We start from the raw sequence: 23,190 nt of genomic DNA, 5'->3' as shown, positions 1-23,190 counted from the left end.
GTCTCACATGGGTGCTAACCCAAACATGTTTGATTCTACCGAAGTGAAGGAAAATATTGGAATCTTCTGCTGAAACGTCCAGAAAAGGTCAAAGTGGAACAATCAATCATGGCTGTACACCTGGGCCGTGGTTGATGATACCTGCAGCTTGAGTTGGCTTGTTCCACTGTCAAAATAGATAGCAGGGGATAGAAACCCATCCAGCAATGACAAAGAGACAGCTGGGATGTATTAAAACTCTTTGCATGCCATCTTCATCTGTTGTTTCACACAGCGAGCATTCAAAAGTCATCATCATCCTTTTGTTAAGTCAACCACACATCAGACCTCACATCTTAGAAATAGAGAAATCAGAGACATGAACTCATTCAAAACACGACATAAACAGATGTGAAGACCCAAGCCTTTCCAAATAATATAACATCGTAATAACAAAAAGGCAGGTGAATCACGGCAGGCTCAGACTATCCTGATGTTATCACACACAGAGCCTCATTACGGCAGCATGATAACAATCTGGAAAAGGGAATGCCACAAAATATCTTGTCACTACAATATCTTTCAAGACTCTTCAGCAACCTGATAAGGGTTAGTGACCACCCTTGTGAAAGAAGCTTCCCTGACTGCTGGATTATTCATAGAGCAACATACTGACTCCAAAGTTACACCTGGAATTAAAAACCAGGACAGAAAGACAAGCAATGCTTTTCAGGGAACTCAAATATTACATTTACAACATAGTTTGCATAATTTCAGTCATCCTATTTATTATCTAAATCATTGTGTAATCATGTAATCATGTAATCTCAATCATGTAAAGATAACATCCAAAACTGTTTTCTTAACACTACTTTCTACAATGTCCCAGTTTGTTTGACTTTTTGGGTGTCCGCTGATGGTAAATGTATTGAGACAGGCAGGCAAGACATAGATATACAGAAATATCTTAAGTTCTAAGAACTCTTTGATTAACCAAGATGTGGGACACATTAAATATAATTTGTCATTTGGCCGAAAAACATCTTTTTATTCTTGCCCCAAAACCTGAATTGTGTCCTTCAGGAGACAAATCAGATAAACGAAACACTCACCCTATGAAATACAAACATCTGGAATATCTTTTACTGGAGCAACATATATTAACCTTTGCTGTACTTGGAATCTGGCCTAGCCCAGTGGGGAAAGACAGCACTCATCTATTATTCCCTCCCTAATGTCTCTGTCATTCTCTGATCATAGGTGAAGTACAACCCAAGCTGCAAGTTCAAGGAGCGCATTGAGGAGAATGGGTACAACACTTACGCCTCCCTCCGCTGGAAGCACGGCGGGAGGCAGATGTTTGTTTCGCTGAACGGCCGGGGGAAGCCAAGGCGGGGTCACAAGGCACGACGAAGGCACCCATCTACTCACTTCCTGCCCATGCTTCCATCCTAGCCGCCCAAATCTGAACTCTGACCGACACCCGGCCGGCTCACCTGCCTCCTCACGCTGGTGTTTGTCTAGCAGTGACGGGGATCTTTATTTTTATTATTCCATCCTGCTGTCATATAAATGTACATTTGTTGAAGTTTGTAACGTTTATAGCGTTAGTGTAATATGTACTTTTAAGTTATTTTCTCAGTTTTCTAATGATAATACAGTCCAAAAAATGTAGGAATATGCGATCATCAGGCATCTCTGTGTGTCTGAGATGCATATGAAGTGATGTTGGAGTGACTCTAAGGGAATCAAAAAGGCTCAGAAACAACAAAAAGGGGCCTCATTGTTTTGTTATATCGTCTATTTTGGATGCTCAGGTAAATAAGAACAGAAGCATCTGGTACATCAAAAATACATTTGTTGAATCTGTAATAAATTACAAATTTTAAAATCAGGAACAAAGCAACCATAGTGCACATTGAGGTGTTGCCATTCCATTCTGTTATTCTAAATTTAATCCTGAATCAAGTGTAAATCTATTAAATCATCTTCACATCTAACAAAAGAAACAGCGTTTCATTCACAGTGAGGGTTTTACATGTGAAATGTAAAATGTGAATTTTCATATTTTCCATTTAATTTGAATACTTTTAGGTTAGATAGTCATATTAAAATAAGAAAAATATTTTTGCCGTCACAAAGTGAATGTAGTATGACAACGGCTTAATACAATTGAAGCTTCAGAGGAATATAGTACAGTATAATAAATCCAAATAGTGAATGAAAACCCTGGGAAATTGGGCTTGTGGCCACAGTATTTATAAAATGCTGGACATGACTGCTAAAAATGTAAAATATTCGCTTTTGTGTGTGATATACAGACACAAAAGCGAATGAACTGTGCAGACAAAAGTCTGTACCGGCTCTAACATATTGATAAATATACTGCTCTGCCGGTATGTCTGTATATAAGACGGCAACAGAAGCTAAGTTAACTACTGGGATCATATGCTGGATCTTCTGACATGGCTTCTATGTTTTGTGCATGCTTCTATCAGATTGCTTCTCCCATTCAACTACGCACAACTAGCTGATAACTAATAGATTAGAAATCAGTATCAATGTGTCTCATCTAGTCTCTCATCCTTGATTACATTGAGGAATGGTAATATGTTTTGTGTCATTTAACGCATTACAGCAGATGTCACTAGCAGAAACTTCATACGTTATACACAGTAGTTGATGTAGTTAATTACATACTGCCTCTCTGTCAAGTCTCGCTAACATTTTCTCAAAGCTGTTGCTAATAGAACATTTAATATATTTAAAGCATATTGTACTCTTTAACTGTTTGAAATCGGTGTTCATTATTATTGTTGACTTTTTATCTTGGATTGTAGTCATACTCTTTACAACAGAAGGAAAAAAAGTAATCGTAATCAAGTCCTTATGCAGCTAATTTAGTATCATATTACTACTGGACGTTGGTACATTCGTCATCCACTTATCATAAACAGACTGCGGTAATAGCAGTCTGTATGTAAAGTCAAAGTATCAGAGCAAACTGGCTTTAGTTTCATTTCAGCACAGCAAAATCATTTGAGTGCCTTGGTTCATGCTGAGTTTCATAAACCTCAATAAAACTGTTGATAAATCATGAGTCATGGCTCATTCCTGCAATGATGCATGCTTTATTTTAAACGTTGAGTATAATTATGTGATTTTAATCTTATGTAGGTGCATGTCACTGAGTGTTAAGTGTTAACATCTCCATTAGAGCTCGCTGACGCGATCCCCCCTCCTCATCATATTCATGACAAAACTCACAGCAGGAGAGGCGTTGATGTGGAGGACCTCCCCGTGTCTGGTGAAAGGTTCGCGGTTATGAACTTTGCCATCAAGCATTAAGGTCATTTACACACAGAAGAGCCCTCCAGTGGCACAGGGGGCCGCTTGGTCTTTTCAGACAACTGAAAGGAGAGTTGGGTATGAATAGTGGCTGTTTGGGGTGAATAAAGGCCAACCTTTCAGCCTGTCATAATGTAAGATTACTGTGACGGGGTACATGGTTGGTCAGAATGGTGTGAAGTCAGACTGCAGTTCAGCTCCAGAAGTCTGTGTGTAGCACACATACTGTATCACTACAATGGGTCTGGCAGCATTGTTATCGTATGGATGTCTTTGTACTCAATTGTGAAGCCTTGAGGGATTTGATAAAGTCATCTTAACAATGCTGTTAAACCTCATTATTTAAAACTTGTGACATTACCCACTGGTTCTGACCATTAATTCAACACACAAATAAACAAATGCTTATAAAGTATTGTTTTGTGTTATTTTGTACAAATTAGCAATTTCTTCACCCTTCCAGTGTTTTCTTAAACTCACTTAGCTCCTTCTTTAAAATGATAAAAGTCTAAAATCAGCTTACATCCCACGAAGCGGTGATGGTTGTAATTGTCAGTGTTGGTGTGTCCGTCCGTCCACCAAATATCTTCAAAACTGTTGCAGATAGAACGATGAAACAAAAAGCACATTACTCGGGTGTCAAAGGGGATGAAAATGAGATGATGACCTTGACCTTGAGAAAACTAGGTCAAGGTCAAATTTAAACTTTTGTACTCATCGGGGATTTTTGGAAAGCAGTCACGTGATAGGTCACGTGTGGGTCAGGGTAAAATGTTGAATTCAGGGGTGTCATGGGATGTTGCAATCTGGGACTGCATTGTTGTATCTCTAATTAATTAAATCTGATACAAAGGAATTAATGAGGTAACTGTAGTATGCAGGAAATTTATTTCAGCAGCCACCTTAGAGGGCAAGAAGAAGGGTGTTCATTTGTCTGTTGTCATCAACCATCATATTTTACTCCTAAAATAGTTTCAAAGTCTATTGAACATAATAGGACCATCATCCTTGGCAAAGACACTATAAAAGATACACATTGGGACAGGCAGACTGTCTGTTGCCTCATTTGACTGGACTCTTTGTCAGTGTGTCTTCAATCTTTTCTTGTCTTCCTCTCCATTCTCCTCTTTTAATCATCCAGGAATCTCCCCTTTCTTGGCTGAGGGTGCGATTGGCTGTTGGTGCCAGTTCTAGGGACACCGAATGGGGGCTGTAATTATCATCGCTCCACAACTGTCCTGTCAGTATGCTCGCCAGTGAAACAAGAGGGATCCTTTGGAAGTTTCGATCAAAAGCTTCGGCCTTTGATCATGAGGCAACAAGAAAAACCTAAACACCACAAAATCAACAAGGAATGTCTGAAAATGAGCCGTGGAGAATGGAGAAATGACAGCCACCCAGAAGACATCCTCAGCTCCTCCTCTGCCATGACATTTTAATATTGGAGACACGGGTGTTTGGCTATGTTTGATTTGATCAGTGAAAGCAAAAGACTCAGGGAATGATTTGTTCAATAACATTATTGCAAAGGATGTTGGAAAGAACCAGTTTGGCTGCAGCGCATTTTCTGCAAAGGCGTCTTCACAAATAAATGTCACATGAACACATCCATGAAAACGTTACTTTGAAGGCATTCTATTGAACCTTATAAAAGCTGTCTTTACAGGCAAAGATACTTTGATTCTTCAAAATGAATTTGCAGCTGAGTGACAGAATAAAGTAATAATTTTGAGGGCATTGGTCAAAATCTACAGGGGCACAAGTCATGCTGCTTTAGCGACAACAAACCACAGCCTCTGGAACCTTCCAAACCCTGTGTGGTCATTTTCTCTCACAGTGACTGAAAAGAACTGTGGTGGGTGGGAAAGAAAAAAAGCCCCTCGCCGCTCATAATACCAATCTTATGTATGTAGACGAAAACGGGAGGGATGGGAGGGGTTGGGGTGGTCGCTGGACTAAGGCACAATTTTAAAGCGCTTATTGAATTGCCATTACAGCTCCTGAGACTAATTGTGGCTGTTGTGTGTCTCTCGGTGGCCTACGGGGCTCTGGAGTGGCCCTGTATGCTCTTACTCAGTGGGGTTTTCAAACCGAGTGGCCCTGAAAGAGAACAGGACCACCGTAGATCAATGGCAAACCTTTCACTCTTTCACAAGCCCTTGCTAATCCTTCTCATTTGTCTGCCATTTGTTGAGGCATATTCACAGCTGGCTGAATTTAGGATTAGACCTTGTTTTGTTACTAAAACAGCCCAAGTTATAATGCTGAAGAGATGAACTAAAGGGTTGATGACAAATGATTGTGTGTGTGTGTGTGTGTGTGTGTGTGTGTGTGTGTGTGTGTGTGTGTGTGTGTGTGTGTGTGTGTGTGTGTGTGTGTGTGTGTGTGTGTGTGTGTGTGTGCGTGTGAGCATCTGTGTATGTGTGTCCATGGCATACACCATGTTCATGAACAAATAAGCTACTTAAGATTATGTCAGAATTCTCATTTCAGTGATAGGCGGTGCAAAAATGAACAGTCGTGTCGTGCAATTTTGATTTTACATTTTCAGCCATCATAACGAAAAATAGTGTATTTTTATGTTCATGGAGAACTTGTGATGGAATTTAGAACTGGCAAAATTACATGAAAGGTCAATAAAAAGATGCAAGTCAGCAGGAATAGATGGATATGGGTGGTACTGGAAAATTAAGAGCTCACAAGCTAGAAGAATTTAAATGGGCGTTATTAATATAGACAAAATGAGAGGGAAAAGGAAAAAACTCAGCATAAACATACATTGAAGTCATAGTCTCAGATACATGGTCTGTGTGCCTATTTATGTGCCTATTTTCACCATTCCATTTATCGATAAGTGTCCGATTATTTCATATTGTATTTTTGTATTATATTTGTCTTATGCATTCAAGGGATTTAAAAATCAAAATCAATTAAAATCAAACATGACTTCAACCTCAAGTGTTGAGAATTATTACACCAACTGCTCATTGAAACATTTTTTTTAGGTATTTCCAAAATTTAAGAGGCTACAAGATGGTACATATGATTAGCAGCTTATTGTAATACCGTCTCTCATAAGCGAGCAAAAAATGGAGATCATGTGTTGAATCTTCTTTTGACAATTAATACTTCATAAGAGAGACAACTAGCCTTTTGCAAAGGAAACTGTTTAATCAAGTTGCAAAGAGCCTCTTCAAGGCCTGGAGTTTGCCCCATTGTGCTCTGTCTGAATCTGAGGGTGTACCTGGACAGTCTTGGCAGCCTGTATCACAGCCATCCGAATGAGTCCTTCTCATCACTGAGTGGATTAGCGTTCATGTCTGAAGCCACTTACTTGACATTAGAAAGAGCTGCTGAGTGGCATATGCACCGCATTTCCCCTAAAGCCCTGCCATGCCATGCCGCTGGTATGTAGTGTCGACCATCCAAACCCCATGTCAAGCATTCTCTGAATGCCTGCAGTCGTGCCAGACACTAGGAGACAATGTTGAACAGATGGACGGAGGGATGATTGTGTATTTTTGTTTGAACACAAAAAGCAATGGAAAAGCAAAGGATATATGTAAATATAAGATGCAATGAGAAAGAAAATAAGAAAAGTTTTTGTGCACCAAATACTGATTATTTATCGAATAATGGTATCTTGTCTTGTCGTGTCCTGTCGTGTCGTGTCCTGTCCTGTCCCGTCCTGTCTTGTCTGGTCTTACCTTACTTTACCGCATCTCATCTCATCTCACCTCATCTCATCACATCCTACCTTACCTTACCTCATCTCGTCTAATCTCATCTTATCCTAAAAGCTCTTCGCCTTTACTACTTTCTTGAACATGCTTCATTTTAGATATAGTGAACAAAAAGTAACCCTTGGAAATGATGATGTGAACACCAACATATGCTTTTTTAATTGTTCTTAATCAGTCACATTACAATCACATGCCTTATTCTTCAATACCTGTCGAGTATCTTCTTTTCAATAGAAAACAGCTTGACTCTAACCCAAACCGTAACTCCTAAGCTTCACCCCTTAACCTTAACATTTACCTTAACCCTAGCCCTAACAATAACCCTAAACCTGACCCTACCTTCTTTCTTTGTCTCAGCATTTTGTAGTGTAGAATGATAAAATATGGGGACCTGGCTATCTACAAATTAGCTGTGGAGCTAGTAAGATGCACCTTCTGCTGCACAGACAGCACATGTTATTTTAATTCTGCAAGTGTGCAACATGTGCTACATGCCAATAAAAGACAGCAAAACAAACTTTGCATACACGTTTCCCTACAGTTCATATTCTGTCAACAACTCTCTTTGTCTTATCTATCAGACTCCATTCCTTCAGAGGAGTAGAAGAGGTCATCAGTACCATGATACAGCTTTCTCAGGGCATCCTCAGAGGATTCCCAGCAGAACTTTATGTAAATTGATGATGCACTGCAACATCAGATGGCAATCCAAAAGTAGGCAATTACAAATTAAATAAAAATGTTCTTTGCCCAGCAGATGAATCACAAAGCCAGACAAGTTTCCTAGGTTTTTGGACTGAGATATGACTTCAAATTAGAATTACAAGGGGAAAAAAACAACGCCGTGTGCAGCTGTCCAATCTTTCCAGAGATGTCTGACATTTTCAAATTAGGTCTCCAAGAGGAATGAACACATTTTCCTACAATGCGACAAATTTAGAAACAGAAGTTTCCTGTCATGTTTGGTTAATATAAAATGGATTACTGAATTTTGGAAAAATATTTTTTTGTGGACTGAGACAAACCGGTTCTTGCACTTTGCTTTCCATATTTGTCCTACATCCTCCAGAGAGCTTTACTAAAGTAGCCTGGAAGTCAAAAACACACACATTCTGTGAAAGATGAGTTACGATACAACATGTTACTGCTAATGTATTAACATTTTTATTTTACTTTGTTCAACAAAGATGTGAGGTAAACTGCTTACTTCAGTCAGCAGGCAGCACAAGCTAACTTAGCTATGCCCTAATGAAGTGTTTAGTTACCCTTATATACCAAACAACAGCGTCCCTGAGCACATAAACATAATTGTAAAAATTAAGAGTAAGTGCACTTAAAGCAGAGGAATGGGACATGACACTTGTTTTGGGCCTGAGCTTGAATCTGTTTGCGTCATTTCACTATTGATGCAATGTTTCATATTTGAAATAGGCACTGAGATATCTTTAATATCTTTATTTTGCTTCATCTACTTATGACAATTTTGTAAAACCTGTTTGCACATCTCCTGTAGAGACATCCATCAAATATCAGTTGAATTAGCTGATGACAGCAAGTTATTCCGACCAATGCTTACAGCCTGAGGTCAGAGCTTGGACCGCTTCTTTTAAGCTGCCAAAATATTACAATAAAATAGTGAACAAATCAAAATGTGAGAAACCAAAATATTACTATGAACAAAAGCTATTAAAAAGGTTTTGGAAGGCTAAAGGGATGCAGACCATCTCCTATATATTTTGGCCACCTGAGGCAGGCCAACCACATGTTGGCCCACGTCCCAGCAGCATCATGAAGTTGACTTTGGCTGTAAGGTACTGAAAAACGCTAAATTCAGCAGCTCTTCATGTTAAATTTTAGCTGTGCCATAGCCTATTCACCCTGCCCCACCTTCAAGCCAATGAAGCCAGACAGACTCTGTGTTTTTTCACTGCATGCATGAATACATTTATTTTCAACACTTCATTTTTCAACTTCATGGATTAACAGGTGGACAGCCTTCCTCAAAAGCAAAAGGTTTTCATGTAAAATGTCAAAATCTGCTTTCTTTTTCCTCAAAGAAGAATTGAAATATTGGCTAAAAACCTGTGGGTTGTTTCCGAGCGTTAGTGAGTCGTGTAAATATAAGTTTCCTCTGTCAAGGTCTGTCTTTATATCTCTGGGATAAAGAACTCAACACTGGCTGGAAAATGTATGTTAGACGCAACACGAACTTATATTCTGGCTACACCTGGGGTTTAAAAACAAATGGTATATACTGTAATATTTATTTTATTCTGTACCATAGAGAGACATGTTGACAGATTGTGGAACAGTGACACTGAAATTTAGGCCGAAAGCATTTTTGCAAAGCAGCGGCATAAACACAAGATGTAGGAGTTAGACTGCAGGCAATCGGCAGATACCAGCGACTACACCTCTATGGTCGACACATTTTTGATAAATTTTTACAATAAAAAAAGAGTCTGAGAAGAAGAAGAGGAGGTACTGCAATACCAGGTCGATGCGTGGAGTGGACGGAGCAAGCCCCTATTCCATCTCCCTGTTCCAAAAATCAATTTAATATATGGTCCCCGGGTAGGGGACGAATCAGATATGAAACTGATAAGAACAGATACTACACTTGATCTTAGCTAAAAGGCCGAGAATAATTAGAGAGGAAGAAGAAGAAGAAAAAGAAGATTTTTTTTTTTCAAAAACACTTTAATCGCACTCAAACATTTTACAATTTTACATTAGATGACAGTGCTAAAGTGCTTCAAAAATACCAATAGAAATACAATTTAAAAATCAGTGCATTATATCAGGAAATTTTCAAGAGTGAGTTGATCATCAACTAAGAAGAAAAAGAAGAGAAAAAAAAAGAATTCTTTACACATGTGAGTGTATGTGTGTACAGTACACATTGTGTACACACACACACACACATACACACACACACACACACACACACACACACACACACACACACACACACACACACACACACACACACACACACACACACAAGGGGCCTATAGACATGCAATATACAGTGAGAGGTCAAGCAGCACACAGCTTGGCCTGATGTGCCCCAATGACCAACTTGTAGGGGGACTGTGCCTTGCTCAAGGGCACCTCGGCAGCGTTCAGTAGGTGAATGGCAACTCCCACTGAGCTCCAAATTTCTTTGGGCCACACAAGCCTTGAACGGCCATCCTCCAGTCCACATTAGTATCAGATTTATTCACTCCTTGTGTATTCTGGTAATTAGAAGTTATGTCTAAATATTTGTGAGTGTTCTACAGACACTGATTAATCACAGTGTCATTTTATACAGAACCTCTGGCTACAAGTTTTGAGATGTCCCATCTTATATTTGTAGAGATATTACTTGCACATTGTTTCGATTACAATATTGGACTTTCACAAGCCACGGAAGGCAGACAGATGTCAGAAAGGTTCGTCAGACATCTCAATTTGTGATGGTGCACCGAATTTATTTCGATGGACAGGGGACGCTCTCTGCTGGTCATATGGGACAACAACGCTTAAAGGCTTACTGCTAACTTTGGCGCCCTCTGCTGGTAATCATGAAATACTGAACAGTACTGCTGTCAGTACAGGGGGGGGGGGCAGAGAGAATGAAAGAAAGAGAGAGAGATCCACATTGAGATTTGTAAAAAAAAACAGACCCCCTATCCCCCAAACATGCCACACCCTGTCTATATCCATATCCATATCTATGTCTATACCTATATCTAAATCTACCCATGGCGACTAAATCTGCCTAAAAATACTTAGACCCCTGCAGCTCATTCTGAACTCTGCTGTTGGAGTTCTCCACTAAGACCAGAAACTAAATCAGTCCAGTTCTGAGGGCCTTACACTGGGTGCCTATCTGTCAGAGGATAGACTTTAAAGTTCTTTTTCTGGTATATAAAGCCCTGAATGGTTTAGGAACAAATTACATCAGTGATCTCCTGACTCAGTATGAACCCACCGGAGTCCTCAGGTTATCTGGATCCGGTCTTTTATCAGTTCCCATAATCAGAACCAGACATGAAGAAGCTGCATTCAGATTATATGCTTCGCATGTCTGGAACAAATTCCCAGAAAGTCTCAGATCAACTGACACATATCAGTTTATTTAAATCTGGGTTAAAGACCCACCTGTTCTCAGCTTCATTATAGATTTTATGCAGGAGTCTGAATCAGCTCTGCCTCTTTTAGGACTCTTTTTAAATGTCCTCTCTTTTTAAATTTTAAATAATGCCTTTATTCTTTTACTTTTTTTCTTCTAATGTAAAGCACTTTGAATTGTGTAGATGAAATATGCTATAAGGGTTGTATGTAGGTGGGTAAGTAGGTGGTGAAGTTAAAATTTCCTTCAGTAGGTAGAAACTGACAATGGTTAGACACTGAAACACCTGGACCGTGTTGAGAGCAGTGTGCCATGGATATGAAAACTGACATCCTCCATGTCACACCATGAATTTACTGCATTCTTGTTGTTCTTGTTTGGACCAGCCTAAAGGAGTTCAGTCAGTTTTACTTTATTAGATACCAAATACTTCTGACATGTTCACGTGAATTATTGTCAAATGAGTCTTGCTACTGCGTTAGACGTTGCCTGTCACGTAAGTTCTGAGAATTATCTCCATACGTGCGTTAATACTGACACTCAAACCTGAGGCTGGAAACTGTGGTCTTTGAAACTCATTTAGTTTTCAGTGCAAGACCGCATTGACAAAAACCAGCAGTGCAAAGGTTACAGCTAAGAAGAAGATCCATGTCTCTCAGGCTGTTTATGCACCAGAACCACAGGTCTCACTGACATATCACTTCTAATCACATGCACTCATAACTGTGAACTATTAAATGTTAGATTCAAGACATACACAGGATGTGGGTAAATGAGTCTGGGGTGTAGCACACTGAAACCACAGGGTCACTATCTGAGAAACTGCTGTATAAAAGTTTCACCAAAGAGAAACACAAGGATGAAGACTTGGCTGCTGACAAGATGCGTAGTCTGTACAAGTTCCTATTTTTTCATTTTCTGACATGTTTTGGACTTGAAGGTGAGATAAAATATTTTGTTAATATCTCGTGTACAGTATATAAACACTGAATAACCACATCATTTCTTATGTTTATCTTAGAAACAATTGGAAGTGAAATCATACATGGTAAAAAAGTCCCAGAGCAGTTAATGCTGTATATGGCCTCAGTCCAAGACAGCAGCGGTCATCATGTATGTGGAGGATTCCTCATCGCTGAAGACTTAGTGGTGACCGCTGCACACTGTCAACATGGGTAAGTTATTTTTCTCTTTGTGTTTCATTTTGATTGTTTTGTCTTGATTGTTTGTCCACTGTCACTCAGGAATCCGACAAACGTTGTTCTTGGCGCACACGATCTCAACAAGATTGATAATGACACAAATAGATACACTGCAGAGAGCTGCCTGCATCCACGTTTTGCAAATTCACGAACTGGCAATGATATCATGTTGCTCAAAGTAAGTACTGTAGATATTCACTCAGTATTTGGTGAAATCAAGCAACACGTGCATGTTCTAGTTAATTTGAATCCTCCAACAACTGCCTATTCACTTTATTTTCCAGTAATACATTTATGTAATTCAACACTTGACGGAGGCTAAAAGATGTACATGCAACAAAATGATTTTTGTTTGTCTGATTTTGTGTTTTTGCAGCTGTCTAAGAAAGTCAAAATGGACAAAAATGTACAAAAGATCCGATTTCCGAACAGTGACATTAAAATTAAAGACAACGCAAAATGCCGTGTGGCAGGATGGGGTTTCACAAGAAACGGTGGTAAAACTGTTAATGTCCTGCAAGTGGTGGATGTGCCCTTTGTTAACCTGAAGGTCTGTAAGGCAAAGTGGCATCATTTTGGACTTGATCTGCCTGACAGTGCTATCTGTGCTGGTGGATATGGTTCTAACAAAGGATTCTGTAAGGTATGTTTTCAGCCTGAAAATATCTGGAGTTTTCTAGTCCATTTAGCTGCTGGTCTTAGAAATTATATAAAACTGATCAACTTGTCCTTCCTGACAGGGGGATTCTGGTGGCCCTCTGGTGTGCGGTGGGATGGCTGTTGGTGTTGTGTCCTTCAACATGAGAAACAACTGTGATTACCCAACTATACCTAATATCTACACAAACATATCAAAATATCGTCACTGGATTAAAGACAAGAAACGTGAATGTAAAATGTGAAATTTCAGTGTACTTGCAGTGTTTTGGTGTTTGGAACGGCTGTGGTTACTGCATTTGTAGACTATTTTTCATTTGAGAGTTTTGAAGAAAAAGTGAATAATGTCAGAACTGTAAAATACTGCAGATACTGAATGAATTTCAATACAGCAAAAATAAATGCACAAGTTATTATAACAACAAATCATTTGATTTTCAAAAGCTAGAAAAAAAATGACATATAAGTGAATTTTACTGCATGTCACATTCTCTATTGTTAAGCTTTAAAGAAAGTTATGGATTTTCTTGTGTACGTATGCTTAAAATTTCATTCATGTATGAATTAGAGCATTACTCCATCAGTGAAAACATTAATGCTCAAATATGAATATAGCACTTGTGATGGGTTTGTAGATTGCAATGACAACACCAGAGAGCTTGATGTCACACCTGTGTTCTTTATTTGTTAGATGAACTTCATCTATAGCTCAGTTAAATAATCAATATTTAACTGAGCTATAGGGAGGGAGAAAAAGATAATCACATGATGATCTGTCACTTGCTAGTCACACACACTCTTCATCCTGCTGCACCACCAAATCTTCTAACCATGATTCAACATCAGTGCATATTGGAATGGACCTGAGAGTGTTGGAAAACATGAGAAAAGAAATGGAATATCTTTTATTTATTACATTCGAACATTAACACTGCCACCAAGCTAGTGCTGTAGCAGCTGTGAGCAGAAGCCTAAACCGTAAATTGAAACTGTTGCAACCGATACGGTTTGCTAATGATCGTGACAACACTCCTTCAACCGCTATAAGCCATTTTACAAGTGCTGTTGAAATAATTGCTTAATTTAGCAGTCTGCTGTGACTGAGGTTATGGAAATATATGTTAATGTTAAGTTTTCTGCAAATGGTCATTTTATCTTCCATACAACAATGTCAAATATAACCTCATTCTCCAACATTAGAAATTAATACATTTTTCTCAGAATCAATCGATATGTCTTCTCAGTCCAAAACCAGTTCATTTTGTTTGGTCAAATATTTTCAACAGGGAATAAACCAAGATACCCAATTTGAACAAAACAAGGAGTAGAAGTGCAAATTAAAAAAACAACAACATGAAAAATAAACTGTAAACTGCAAATTCAAAGCAGAAAGAGAGTGACGAATACAAAAGATGGCAGTATGTGACTTCACCAGAAAACAAGTAAGGCTTACAAATAAAGTATTTTAATATTCTCTATTCAGAATATTTGTACTGTTTCTACAGAGCTGACGTATGGAATGTTTTGTACTCCAAACAATGCAACAATGTTTTTAAAGGATTTGTCAAATTTACAATTTTTTTGTCTGATAATCCGGAAATGTTCAGTGTAATTGATTTACTGAATCTAAATTGACCACTGTGCAAATGTCAGTTTCAAAAGTTCTGTGTCTATATGTGTGTTTTCTATCACATTTTCCATCGCTGTTTTAACGATTAGCTTTATGTGCTAGCAGCTGTGATTTAAGCTCAGTCCAAAGTGACTGTGAGATTCAGTAAGATTTCTAAATTATCCAGTTTCTCACTTTTATTGTCTGCTTAATAATATTCCTAGTTAGTTATTTTTTGGTGGTGCTCACATTATTATTTTGGCATTGGAGATGCATTCAATAACAGACAGACAAGAGTGCAACCTTTTTTTTAATGATTCACGGGGATACATTAGAAATTAAGCAGAACAGAAATATGCAAAAAAACCTAACTTTAAATGTGATTTCATTCAAGCCATCATGCAGCTGCATGATGACCTGAATGAAACTCCATCCTATGGGCCAGAAACACTTAAAGCAGAAAGATGATTTTAAAGAAAGAAACAAATTCAGTCGCATTTTAGAGCCAAGTTATTGTGAATATGTTGCATGTCGCATTACCTGAAAACCACATTCGTCCATAAGATCACAAATCACATACAACCGAGTGAAAAACAAAAGTAATATAAGACTCAAGCTTTTTATTATGAAAACTCATGAAGAATAAATTAACAAGTATATACACGCTCATAGCATTTGCTTGGATATATATTTTTAGATATGGATCGATTACCATTCATTTAAAATATTTTTGCTTTGCCAACTACAATAACTTTTATTTCATTAGCATGACATTAGCATGATTAGATGACAGTTGTTTTTTAATTATAGATGAGATTTTTTTTCCATGATTTGTTTGCGTCTATATGTATGAAGCTGTGATGAAATCAGTGGTTTCTTCCATCAGTTATGAAACCCTGTTTTGAAAATCTAAGACCACATCTTTCGTATTTCTAAAATGAACTAAAAAAAAAAAACATTTGTCAACGGACACACTGAAGCAATAATTACCACAAAATATGCAAGAATTTCCCGTCTTCAAAAATATGAGAATCAAGGGAAGAGTCTTTAGATGTGACCAGTCGCCATGGAAATCAGCTTTGCTCTTCTGCTGCTCTTTGTTGTGACTGGTAAGTTTAGCTTTACACCATAAAGACACACGACACTAAACAAATATCTTCGGTAGAAATGAGAATGAAAGATGTTCTTTTGTTTCAGGAGCTGATGGCTCTCACATTGTTGGAGGCAGAGAAAGTGCCCCCCACTCGCACCCATACATGGCCTCATTACAACTGCGAGGGAACTTGGTCTGTGGGGGATCCCTGGTGAAAGAGAACTTTGTGCTTACAGCAGCTCATTGTCAGATAAGAACGTGAGAATTAAAGCATTTTATTTATTAAAACAACCTTTTTTGTTATTTTATGGAAATACATATACACAGTATATGTGTTTGTGTGTGTAAAATGCTAATCTTAACTGTAGAATAAAATATTGAGCTGATTATACCAATTGTCAGAATGCAGTTTTCTGTCTAATACAATGACAGTTAACTTGAGACTCTGAGAAAACATGCCAATCATATTTCAAAGTGTTCAAAATCTTTCCTCAAGGTATGTATGAACTTCCTGGATACATACTGTATATTTCCATTTCTTTAGACTCTTGAACCTCCTTGATCAAAGTTTGTTGATCATAGATTTGATTGTTTTAGATTTGATTGATCACTCTTTGATTGTTTTACTGTATTAAAATAAATAGAATGCACAGATTTCAGTGGTTACATGAGCTTCTGTCTTACATCCTGATTTGGAAAAGGTTTTCAAAGAGCATTAGCAGTCCTTACAGAATGTATGGCCAATCACCATTCATTTGTGATTCCAGACCATACACAGTGATACTTGGAACTAATTCCCTTTCTGGTAATGAGTCAACGAAGCAGGAATTCACATCTATCAGATCCATTCCACATCCCAACTACAATCAGCATGCTAATGACGTCATGCTCCTGCAGGTAAGGACAGTTTTTATTGTTGTTTATCACAATGCAGCTAATTTAACCAGAAGAATTTCCCCTCGTTTTCTTTTCCTTTTGTTTTCTGACAAAGCATTAAACATTAAGTGAATATTGTAACATTGTTTTTCTGTATTTTTTAAACATTTTTCTTCTCTTCTCAGCTCAACGGTAGTGCTCAACTGAATGAAGCAGTGCAGCTAATCAATCTGACCACAACCAGGATAAGTCAATCCAGTAATTGCATCACAGCTGGCTGGGGGGATATAGGGGATAACAGAACCGTAGCAGCCAGGCTTCAGGAGGTGAACGTAACCATCCTGTCCCAGCGGGCCTGTCGGCGGAGATGGAGAGGCGTTCCCATTACCAGATCAATGATTTGTGGTACTGGGGAACGCAATAATCAAGGTTTCTGCTCTGTAAGGAAATTCACAGTCTTGACCTTGAATATCCAACATCACATTTGAGGGACTTTATTCTTAAATGTAACTAGAAATGTTGTGGATTATCATGAAAATGTTCAGTAAGCAAGCCAGATATAGTTATAATGTAGTATTACATATATTATATTAATGCAATTATTACATTTGTTCCAGTTGAAACTGGTGAAGAAAAAAAGCTACAAACTTTATGTAAGATATAATATGAAAATGTCTTGTATCTTCTGTCAAAGGGGGACTCTGGTGGGCCGTTGGTGTGTGATGGAGGTGTAGCAGGTGTTGTCTCCTTTTCTGGCCGACGATGCGGTCAACGCAGGACTCCTGATGTCTACATGCGTGTGTTATCTTTCCGTGACTGGATTCTAAGTGTGGTAAACAGTAGATAAATTAGACAGAGAAAAATGTGTCGGCTTGGTTTCTGGTGCATACCTTCCATGTAAAGATTCAATTCAAATATGGTTTTATTGTTAAATATTAGCACTGGATGATAACCTACATTTGCTTTTGTTAGCACCATTTGTCAATTTTTGTTTTTGGGATACTCAATGAAATAAATAAGATGGATTCCCACACAAACATTATTGCTGTAATTAAAACAAACATTAAACAATGTCATGGCCTTCGCAAGATGAATAATGCCTTGAGTTCTGTTTTCATTAAAGGTTTAAAAAATGTTTCTTTACTGACTATCATATTCAGATTATCCTTCATCGCACTAATGATCCTCTCATGCATGCTTGTACTGGCGTGTGTTCCGTGCAAGTACTGTAGAAGTTGAGTGCTGTTTTTACACACATCAATTTCTTAGAACTCCCTTCAAATAAAATACCATCCTTGTCGATGGAGTACTCAAATACTATCATCTACTGGCCTTGTGTCATTACATCAGACTGCAACAAAACGTCTGTTATATTTGACAATGACTTTCATTTTGAGCAACATGACTGGTTCCATCGTGTTGAACTTGACTCTGTGAGACTCTGAGAAAGGGATGATAAAAATCAACACACGAGCAATGCCGTGCCTCTTCAACCAGTTGGGTTTTTTTGTTTGTTTGTTGGTTTTTCTTCTTAAGTCTGTCTTCATCATCCTTTTGGCAAACAAATCCCACCAACTATGATAATAATAACCTAACAGCGTTCAGCATCTTGTCTATTACACATACTGTATATTAGTTTGTCTGCAGCTGTTTATTCGACAGTGCATTGGGTACAATTTAATTTTGATTAATTTACTTGATTCAAATTTAATATGTATAATCTAAGGCTTATTTTTATAATAGTGAATGGACGTGTTGCAGTAGGGCCTTACTGAAATTGTTAACGTTTTTAGATCATAATAACATTGTCTTTGTGAGCTTGTTTCAGTTTCTTGTGAATGTAAATCATTTGATAGATAGATAGATAGATAGATAGATAGATAGATAGATAGATAGATAGATAGATAGATAGATAGATAGATAGGTAGGTAGGTAGATAGATAGATAGATAGATAGATAGATAGATAGATAGATAGATAGATAGATAGATAGATAGATAGATAGATAGATAGATAGATAGATAGATAGATAGATAGATAGATAGATAGATAGATAGATAGATAGATAGATAGATCGATCGATCGATAGATAGATGTGTTTATGTATGTATTTACTATATGTATCTATGTAAGTACAGTAGATACACGGCACATGTGTATGTATACTCAGCATTGCCAGTAGTTATACGACACTTCCGGTGACGTATGACGGACATACGACCGGAAATGCCGAAGCTCGGTGCAGATACCGCGATATGCGCTAGCTGGCTGTTTAGGCTTCATGGTGTGTGGCTACATTTTTCTGAAAGACAAACCGGACAATAATGAAATGAAATCTGCTTAGAGGTAATGTAATTGAGTCCGGGGTGGGAATACGGCTAAAAAAAACACGCAGTTGTTGCCGGTGTTTCTTACCTGCCATCGTGGAAGAGCGGATGTAGCTGGCGCCTACACTTCCAGTAACATCTGCATTGAAGCAGCTACAGCTAGGACAGACGGTAGTGAACAGTAGGTGTATTGAGAGTTGACACAGGACATGTAGCGTTATTTTACGTCACATGTCGTGTAGGTTGTCTTGTTCTTTTCATAGTATTTTACACATGTATAGCTTATGTATAAGTTAGTTATACTAAAATATAACTGGATAGCGAAAACATACCGTAATTCGTGGGATACAATTATTTAGCTAACATTTTTTTCTTGATGTTGTGTTTGACACATGTACCTATAAGTTCATATAACCAATTGATTTTCATCTGATCCGTCTGCTAAGGAAATATAACAAACTATACAGTTAATAGCAAACCGTGACCTTCATGGTTGTGTACTTATAGTAAAATGCCTAGGACGTTCTTCCGTCATGCTCACACGATCTCAGTCCCTGCCGAGGAGCATGTTAAGGGTTTCCACAGACAGCCCTGTCTTTTACTTGAAGAAGGCCTCTTAATGCTAGTTTACAGGAGGCTACACATGAACTTTGACAGCTGTTTGTATTCACTCAAGCAGTAACTGGACATTGACCTCTACTTCCTTCTTTATCAGGAGCTGCTGGATTTCTGGAGGAATGTCCAAGAAAAGGGGCAGGTATGTAGAAAACCATGTGAAAACATAAGTTATGACATGATTCATGTATTGATGGTTTTAGAATGCTAAAAGAAGAATGCTAAAACCATCAACCGTAATGCTAAACAGTTAAATATTTATTATTAGTAGAAGTCTGGTATAAATGTATAGAATGATTGAAAAGCTTATTTTTTTTATTTGTGAAATTAAAGTTAGAAATTAAGTCTTCGTTTTAAATAGTATAAAGAATTGGGTGATAGATGATTAAATCTTTCGTAAATGTTTATGGCACATACTTTACTCTAAATCTTAACCACAGACAGACTTGCATGTTCAACCTGTTTTACCAGAAAGCGAAGTAGCGGAGAGCTGAGTGACTCGTTGATCCCAGACCCCAACGGCATTCTGGGAGTCCGCATTCAGCATAACTGGCGTGAGAAAGGGAACCAGAGCAAATGGAAGGGGACAGTTCTTGACAGACTTGGTGTGAACCCTTCTCTCTTCATGGTGAAATATGATGGCTTCGACTGTGTCTACGGCATTGAGCTGTTCAAGGACGAGAGAGTGTCAAATTTACACGTTCTTTCTGAAAAAGTTGGTAAGTTGAATTCTTTCTTAATCTGTGTCAGCTGGTTTGCAACTATATTTCAGTGTTTCCATTTGTGACCGTGTCTCCACAGTAAACAATAAAATCAAGATGCCTCCAGGAGCAGAGGAGCTGGTGGGCAAAGCTGTTGAGCATTTGTTTGAAAAGGAGGATGGAGAGAAGAATGAGTGGAGAGGCATGGTCCTCTCCAGAGCTCCGGTCATGACCAACTGGTATTATATTACTTATGAAAAAGACCCAGTTCTTTATATGTATCAGCTTTGGGATGACTATGCTGATGGAGACCTCAGGATTCTGCCTGAAGCAGGTATTAACAAAGACAAAGTGATACTGTAAAACGTCTGTTAAGACTGATAATCTTGATTTAAGAGCTTATCTGGTGTGGAAATCATGTGTCTTCACCAGCAGTCGTTTTGTGCAGCTACTGCTAATAGAGTGCTGTAAAGACATTTTTCAGTTTTCTGGGAGAAATTAAATACCGGTATGTTTAGGACATTTTTCAGTTGAGTCTATATGAGATCACCTGTTTGAACAACTAAAATAACATTTAATCCAACTGAACATATGTTTTAAATAAAACACAAAATTTTACAGTATTGAAAATATTAATTAGAGTTGAACATATTTTGAAACCAAGCCCCGGTGGACTTTGGGATCACTGTCCTTTTGTTTGTTTGATTCAATTACTGCTAACAGCTGATAAATGATATATTTTGGGAATAAACTTAAAACTTCTACACCATACTTCTTATGTTTATTGTTTATTAAGTCCAATATAATTATTGGTAAACTTAGAAGGAGTGTTTGAATATATTTTCCATGCATGTTTCACATCAAATCACACAATATATTTTCCACTTTGCCGAATTCAGCAATTTTCAAATGACTTGTTACCTAATAATTTAAATATTCATTTTCTTAGAAAATAAGCACCTGCTACCTGCGGACAGGAAACCAGGAGAAGAAACTGAGAGTCTGGTGGGGAAACAAGTGGAGTATGTCACTGATAAAGGTGTGAAGAGAACAGGCCTGGTCATCTACCAGGTCCCTGCCAAGCCCTCTGTCTATTACATTAAATATGATGATGACTTTCATATCCATGTCTATGACTTGGTCAAAACAACCTAGAGACAGTGGACAGTTATCTTATGCTCCAGCCTCTGTCCATCTGCTTCTGTTCCACTAATTGTTCTTCAGAGACATGACAGGATTGAGTAGTCAACATGCTTTACTGTTCAGAGGAAAGTGCAATCTTTTTTCCCTCATGTGCACAGCAGAACGGTAGCGCCACAATGCCTGGCTATTTTGTGGAGAGGAAGTCAACTCATTTTATTGTTGCTGCTCAACTTACTAAGTACTTATTAAGATTGCACTTGCTAACAATTTCTCATTACTGTCCCAAAGATACTCTCTGATATGTCCTTAAATTAATTATCGTAATTCAAATATGTACCAAAAATTATATAATTTTGAATCGACTTGTCTTTGGGCCATATGCACTTTAAGTTACAGATATTTGTTTTCCTCTAAGCCATTTATTGAATTCCGTTAGCAGATGATACATGTGGACTGTTATCTGTTTAGTATTAGCCCTCAATGAATTGAATGGAAGCAGCATTAAGATGTCCACCCTTAAATGTTACAAAAGTTAAATACACTCCTGTAAAAATGCTCCTGCACCTTGTTCCGTGTATCAGTTCCTTTTCAATGGTGGTATTGCAATTACCTGAAGTCTCAGTTTAATTTGATCCCACACAAATCATCGAGTGCCTTCCGGCTTGTCATCATGCAATATTGAAAATTTTCTCTTCAAATACAGTATGTTCAGTATGCTTGAAAGCATATGAAGGCTGCATTTTGGACTTCATTTAAAAGTGGTGGTATTGTCAGGCTGCAGAAACTTTTGCAACCATCTGTTTGTATTTGTGCTGTTTTGCTCTTAATGACGTATGAACGTGTTCTTTAAGTATAACATGCATAATTCTTGGTTATATAATCTCACTTTAAGTATTGTGGGGAGCACTTTATTGTACAAAAGTTTACATGTTTAGGTACACGACATATATTCTTCATACAGCTTTTTCTTGAAGACAAGTTGTGGCAGAATAAATGCTTTAGAGACGATTACAGTCATCTCATCTTCAAGAAAATTAAAGATGAGTATAAAGAAAAAGATTAAAGGTACTTGTTGTGGTACAGATGGCAGTATACACTGTCCTGTAATGTTGCCTGTTGTGATTACTCATTTATGTGAATATCTCATCAAAACCCTGCGGGCTTTTTGTGACAATATCATTTATATACACAAATTATAAAGTGAATGTTCAGTAGTTATAATCACCTGACAATCCAGTTTGTTGACTGTAAGTTATTCTGGTTTTATGTAACTTTGTCTTGCAGACATTACACATATACTCGCAGTATGATATAGATATTTCATACCAACTTTGCTATGTCTCAGTCGCTGAATCGGCTTTGCATTCAGTGTCATTCAGAGTATACATCTGTAAACTAGTCCATAAGAAAATATACCATTATTTTTAACTGCCAGGAGTTTGCATGCATCATGTAAAAACAATTCTGACATTATTTTGACAGTAGAAGTGACAGTGTGTGGCAGAATCAATTTGTTTAACGCACCTCTTTAAAAAAATGTTAAGTCATCGCTGATGGTGCTGCAGTGTTTCTGTGTTGCCTAAACTTTGCAGTTAAAACTGGCTACTCGTCTTCATGCTTTCAATGGCCTTCTGTTCTGAAGTTGTAACACCATCAACAGGTCATTAGTGTCATTATTCTGTCGAGTAATAAAGTTTTTTGCACATTTGTTGGGTCTTGTTTTTTGAACACATTCCCATGACCCACACAGTATGTCGGTAGTCCTCAACTTCTGAACA

General features: G+C 37.9%; 4 protein-coding genes and 1 non-coding gene across 8 annotated transcripts in view; 4 read left to right on the top strand and 1 right to left on the bottom strand.

The window, feature by feature from the left end:
* fgf22 (fibroblast growth factor 22) overlaps positions 1–3,021 on the top strand; it is a 28,694-nt gene extending 25,673 nt beyond the window's left edge. Inside the window, exon 3 of the mRNA XM_068319472.1 lies at positions 1,240–3,021. Coding sequence (XP_068175573.1) covers positions 1,240–1,434 — 195 coding nt within the window. The 3' untranslated portion in view covers positions 1,435–3,021. The remainder of the gene's footprint in view (positions 1–1,239) is intronic.
* A 6,508-nt stretch (positions 3,022–9,529) lies between these two features.
* LOC137599527 (U2 spliceosomal RNA) lies at positions 9,530–9,720 on the bottom strand. Its single transcript, XR_011036824.1, has one exon. It is a non-coding gene; the product is annotated as a U2 spliceosomal RNA (small nuclear RNA).
* Positions 9,721–12,031: 2,311 nt separating this feature from the next.
* LOC137599143 (mast cell protease 3-like) lies at positions 12,032–14,638 on the top strand. The gene is made up of 5 exons (XM_068319870.1): positions 12,032–12,130; positions 12,212–12,365; positions 12,435–12,570; positions 12,769–13,035; positions 13,133–14,638. The coding sequence occupies exons 1-5, from the start codon at positions 12,073–12,075 to the stop codon at positions 13,292–13,294; spliced, it is 777 nt and encodes a 258-aa protein (XP_068175971.1). The 5' UTR covers positions 12,032–12,072; the 3' UTR covers positions 13,295–14,638.
* A 988-nt stretch (positions 14,639–15,626) lies between these two features.
* On the top strand, positions 15,627–17,762 carry LOC137598985 (serine protease 57-like). Its single transcript, XM_068319599.1, has 5 exons — positions 15,627–15,767; positions 15,856–16,009; positions 16,519–16,648; positions 16,813–17,067; positions 17,322–17,762. Exons 1-5 carry the CDS (start codon positions 15,725–15,727, stop codon positions 17,472–17,474), a joined length of 735 nt encoding a protein of 244 aa, XP_068175700.1. The 5' UTR covers positions 15,627–15,724; the 3' UTR covers positions 17,475–17,762.
* A 1,071-nt stretch (positions 17,763–18,833) lies between these two features.
* LOC137598768 (spindlin-1-like) lies at positions 18,834–23,110 on the top strand. Of its 4 annotated transcripts, none has more exons than XM_068319225.1 (5): positions 18,834–18,972; positions 19,669–19,710; positions 20,040–20,287; positions 20,370–20,603; positions 21,219–23,110. In XM_068319225.1, the coding sequence occupies exons 2-5, from the start codon at positions 19,691–19,693 to the stop codon at positions 21,422–21,424; spliced, it is 708 nt and encodes a 235-aa protein (XP_068175326.1). In that variant the 5' UTR covers positions 18,834–18,972; positions 19,669–19,690; the 3' UTR covers positions 21,425–23,110. The 4 variants fall into 4 exon arrangements, with proteins under 4 accessions (XP_068175326.1, XP_068175328.1, XP_068175327.1 ...); XM_068319227.1 differs by having other exon boundaries at positions 18,854–18,910; XM_068319226.1 differs by lacking the exon at positions 18,834–18,972 and adding an exon at positions 18,988–19,124.
* The last annotated feature ends 80 nt before the right edge of the window (positions 23,111–23,190 follow it).

This window comes from Antennarius striatus, chromosome 7, assembly GCF_040054535.1.
Source record: "Antennarius striatus isolate MH-2024 chromosome 7, ASM4005453v1, whole genome shotgun sequence".
In the NCBI taxonomy this organism is placed as follows: domain Eukaryota; kingdom Metazoa; phylum Chordata; class Actinopteri; order Lophiiformes; family Antennariidae; genus Antennarius; species Antennarius striatus.
Note: the sequence above shows the minus strand (reverse complement) of the source record. Positions and strands in the feature narration are given on the sequence as shown.

Bases quoted from the DNA above. Each gene is read 5' to 3' on its own strand.
- LOC137599143 (XM_068319870.1), top strand. From the start codon at position 12,073: ATGCGTAGTCTGTACAAGTTCCTATTTTTTCATTTTCTGACATGTTTT. The intron at 12,366-12,434 runs GTAAGTTATTTT...ACTGTCACTCAG, and splicing joins GCTGCACACTGTCAACATGG to GAATCCGACAAACGTTGTTC. The intron at 12,571-12,768 runs GTAAGTACTGTA...GTGTTTTTGCAG, and splicing joins ATGATATCATGTTGCTCAAA to CTGTCTAAGAAAGTCAAAAT.
- LOC137598985 (XM_068319599.1), top strand. From the start codon at position 15,725: ATGGAAATCAGCTTTGCTCTTCTGCTGCTCTTTGTTGTGACTG. The intron at 15,768-15,855 runs GTAAGTTTAGCT...CTTTTGTTTCAG, and splicing joins GCTGCTCTTTGTTGTGACTG to GAGCTGATGGCTCTCACATT. The intron at 16,010-16,518 runs GTGAGAATTAAA...TTGTGATTCCAG, and splicing joins GCTCATTGTCAGATAAGAAC to ACCATACACAGTGATACTTG.
- LOC137598768 (XM_068319225.1), top strand. From the start codon at position 19,691: ATGTCCAAGAAAAGGGGCAG. The intron at 19,711-20,039 runs GTATGTAGAAAA...CTGTTTTACCAG, and splicing joins ATGTCCAAGAAAAGGGGCAG to AAAGCGAAGTAGCGGAGAGC. The intron at 20,604-21,218 runs GTATTAACAAAG...TCATTTTCTTAG, and splicing joins CAGGATTCTGCCTGAAGCAG to AAAATAAGCACCTGCTACCT.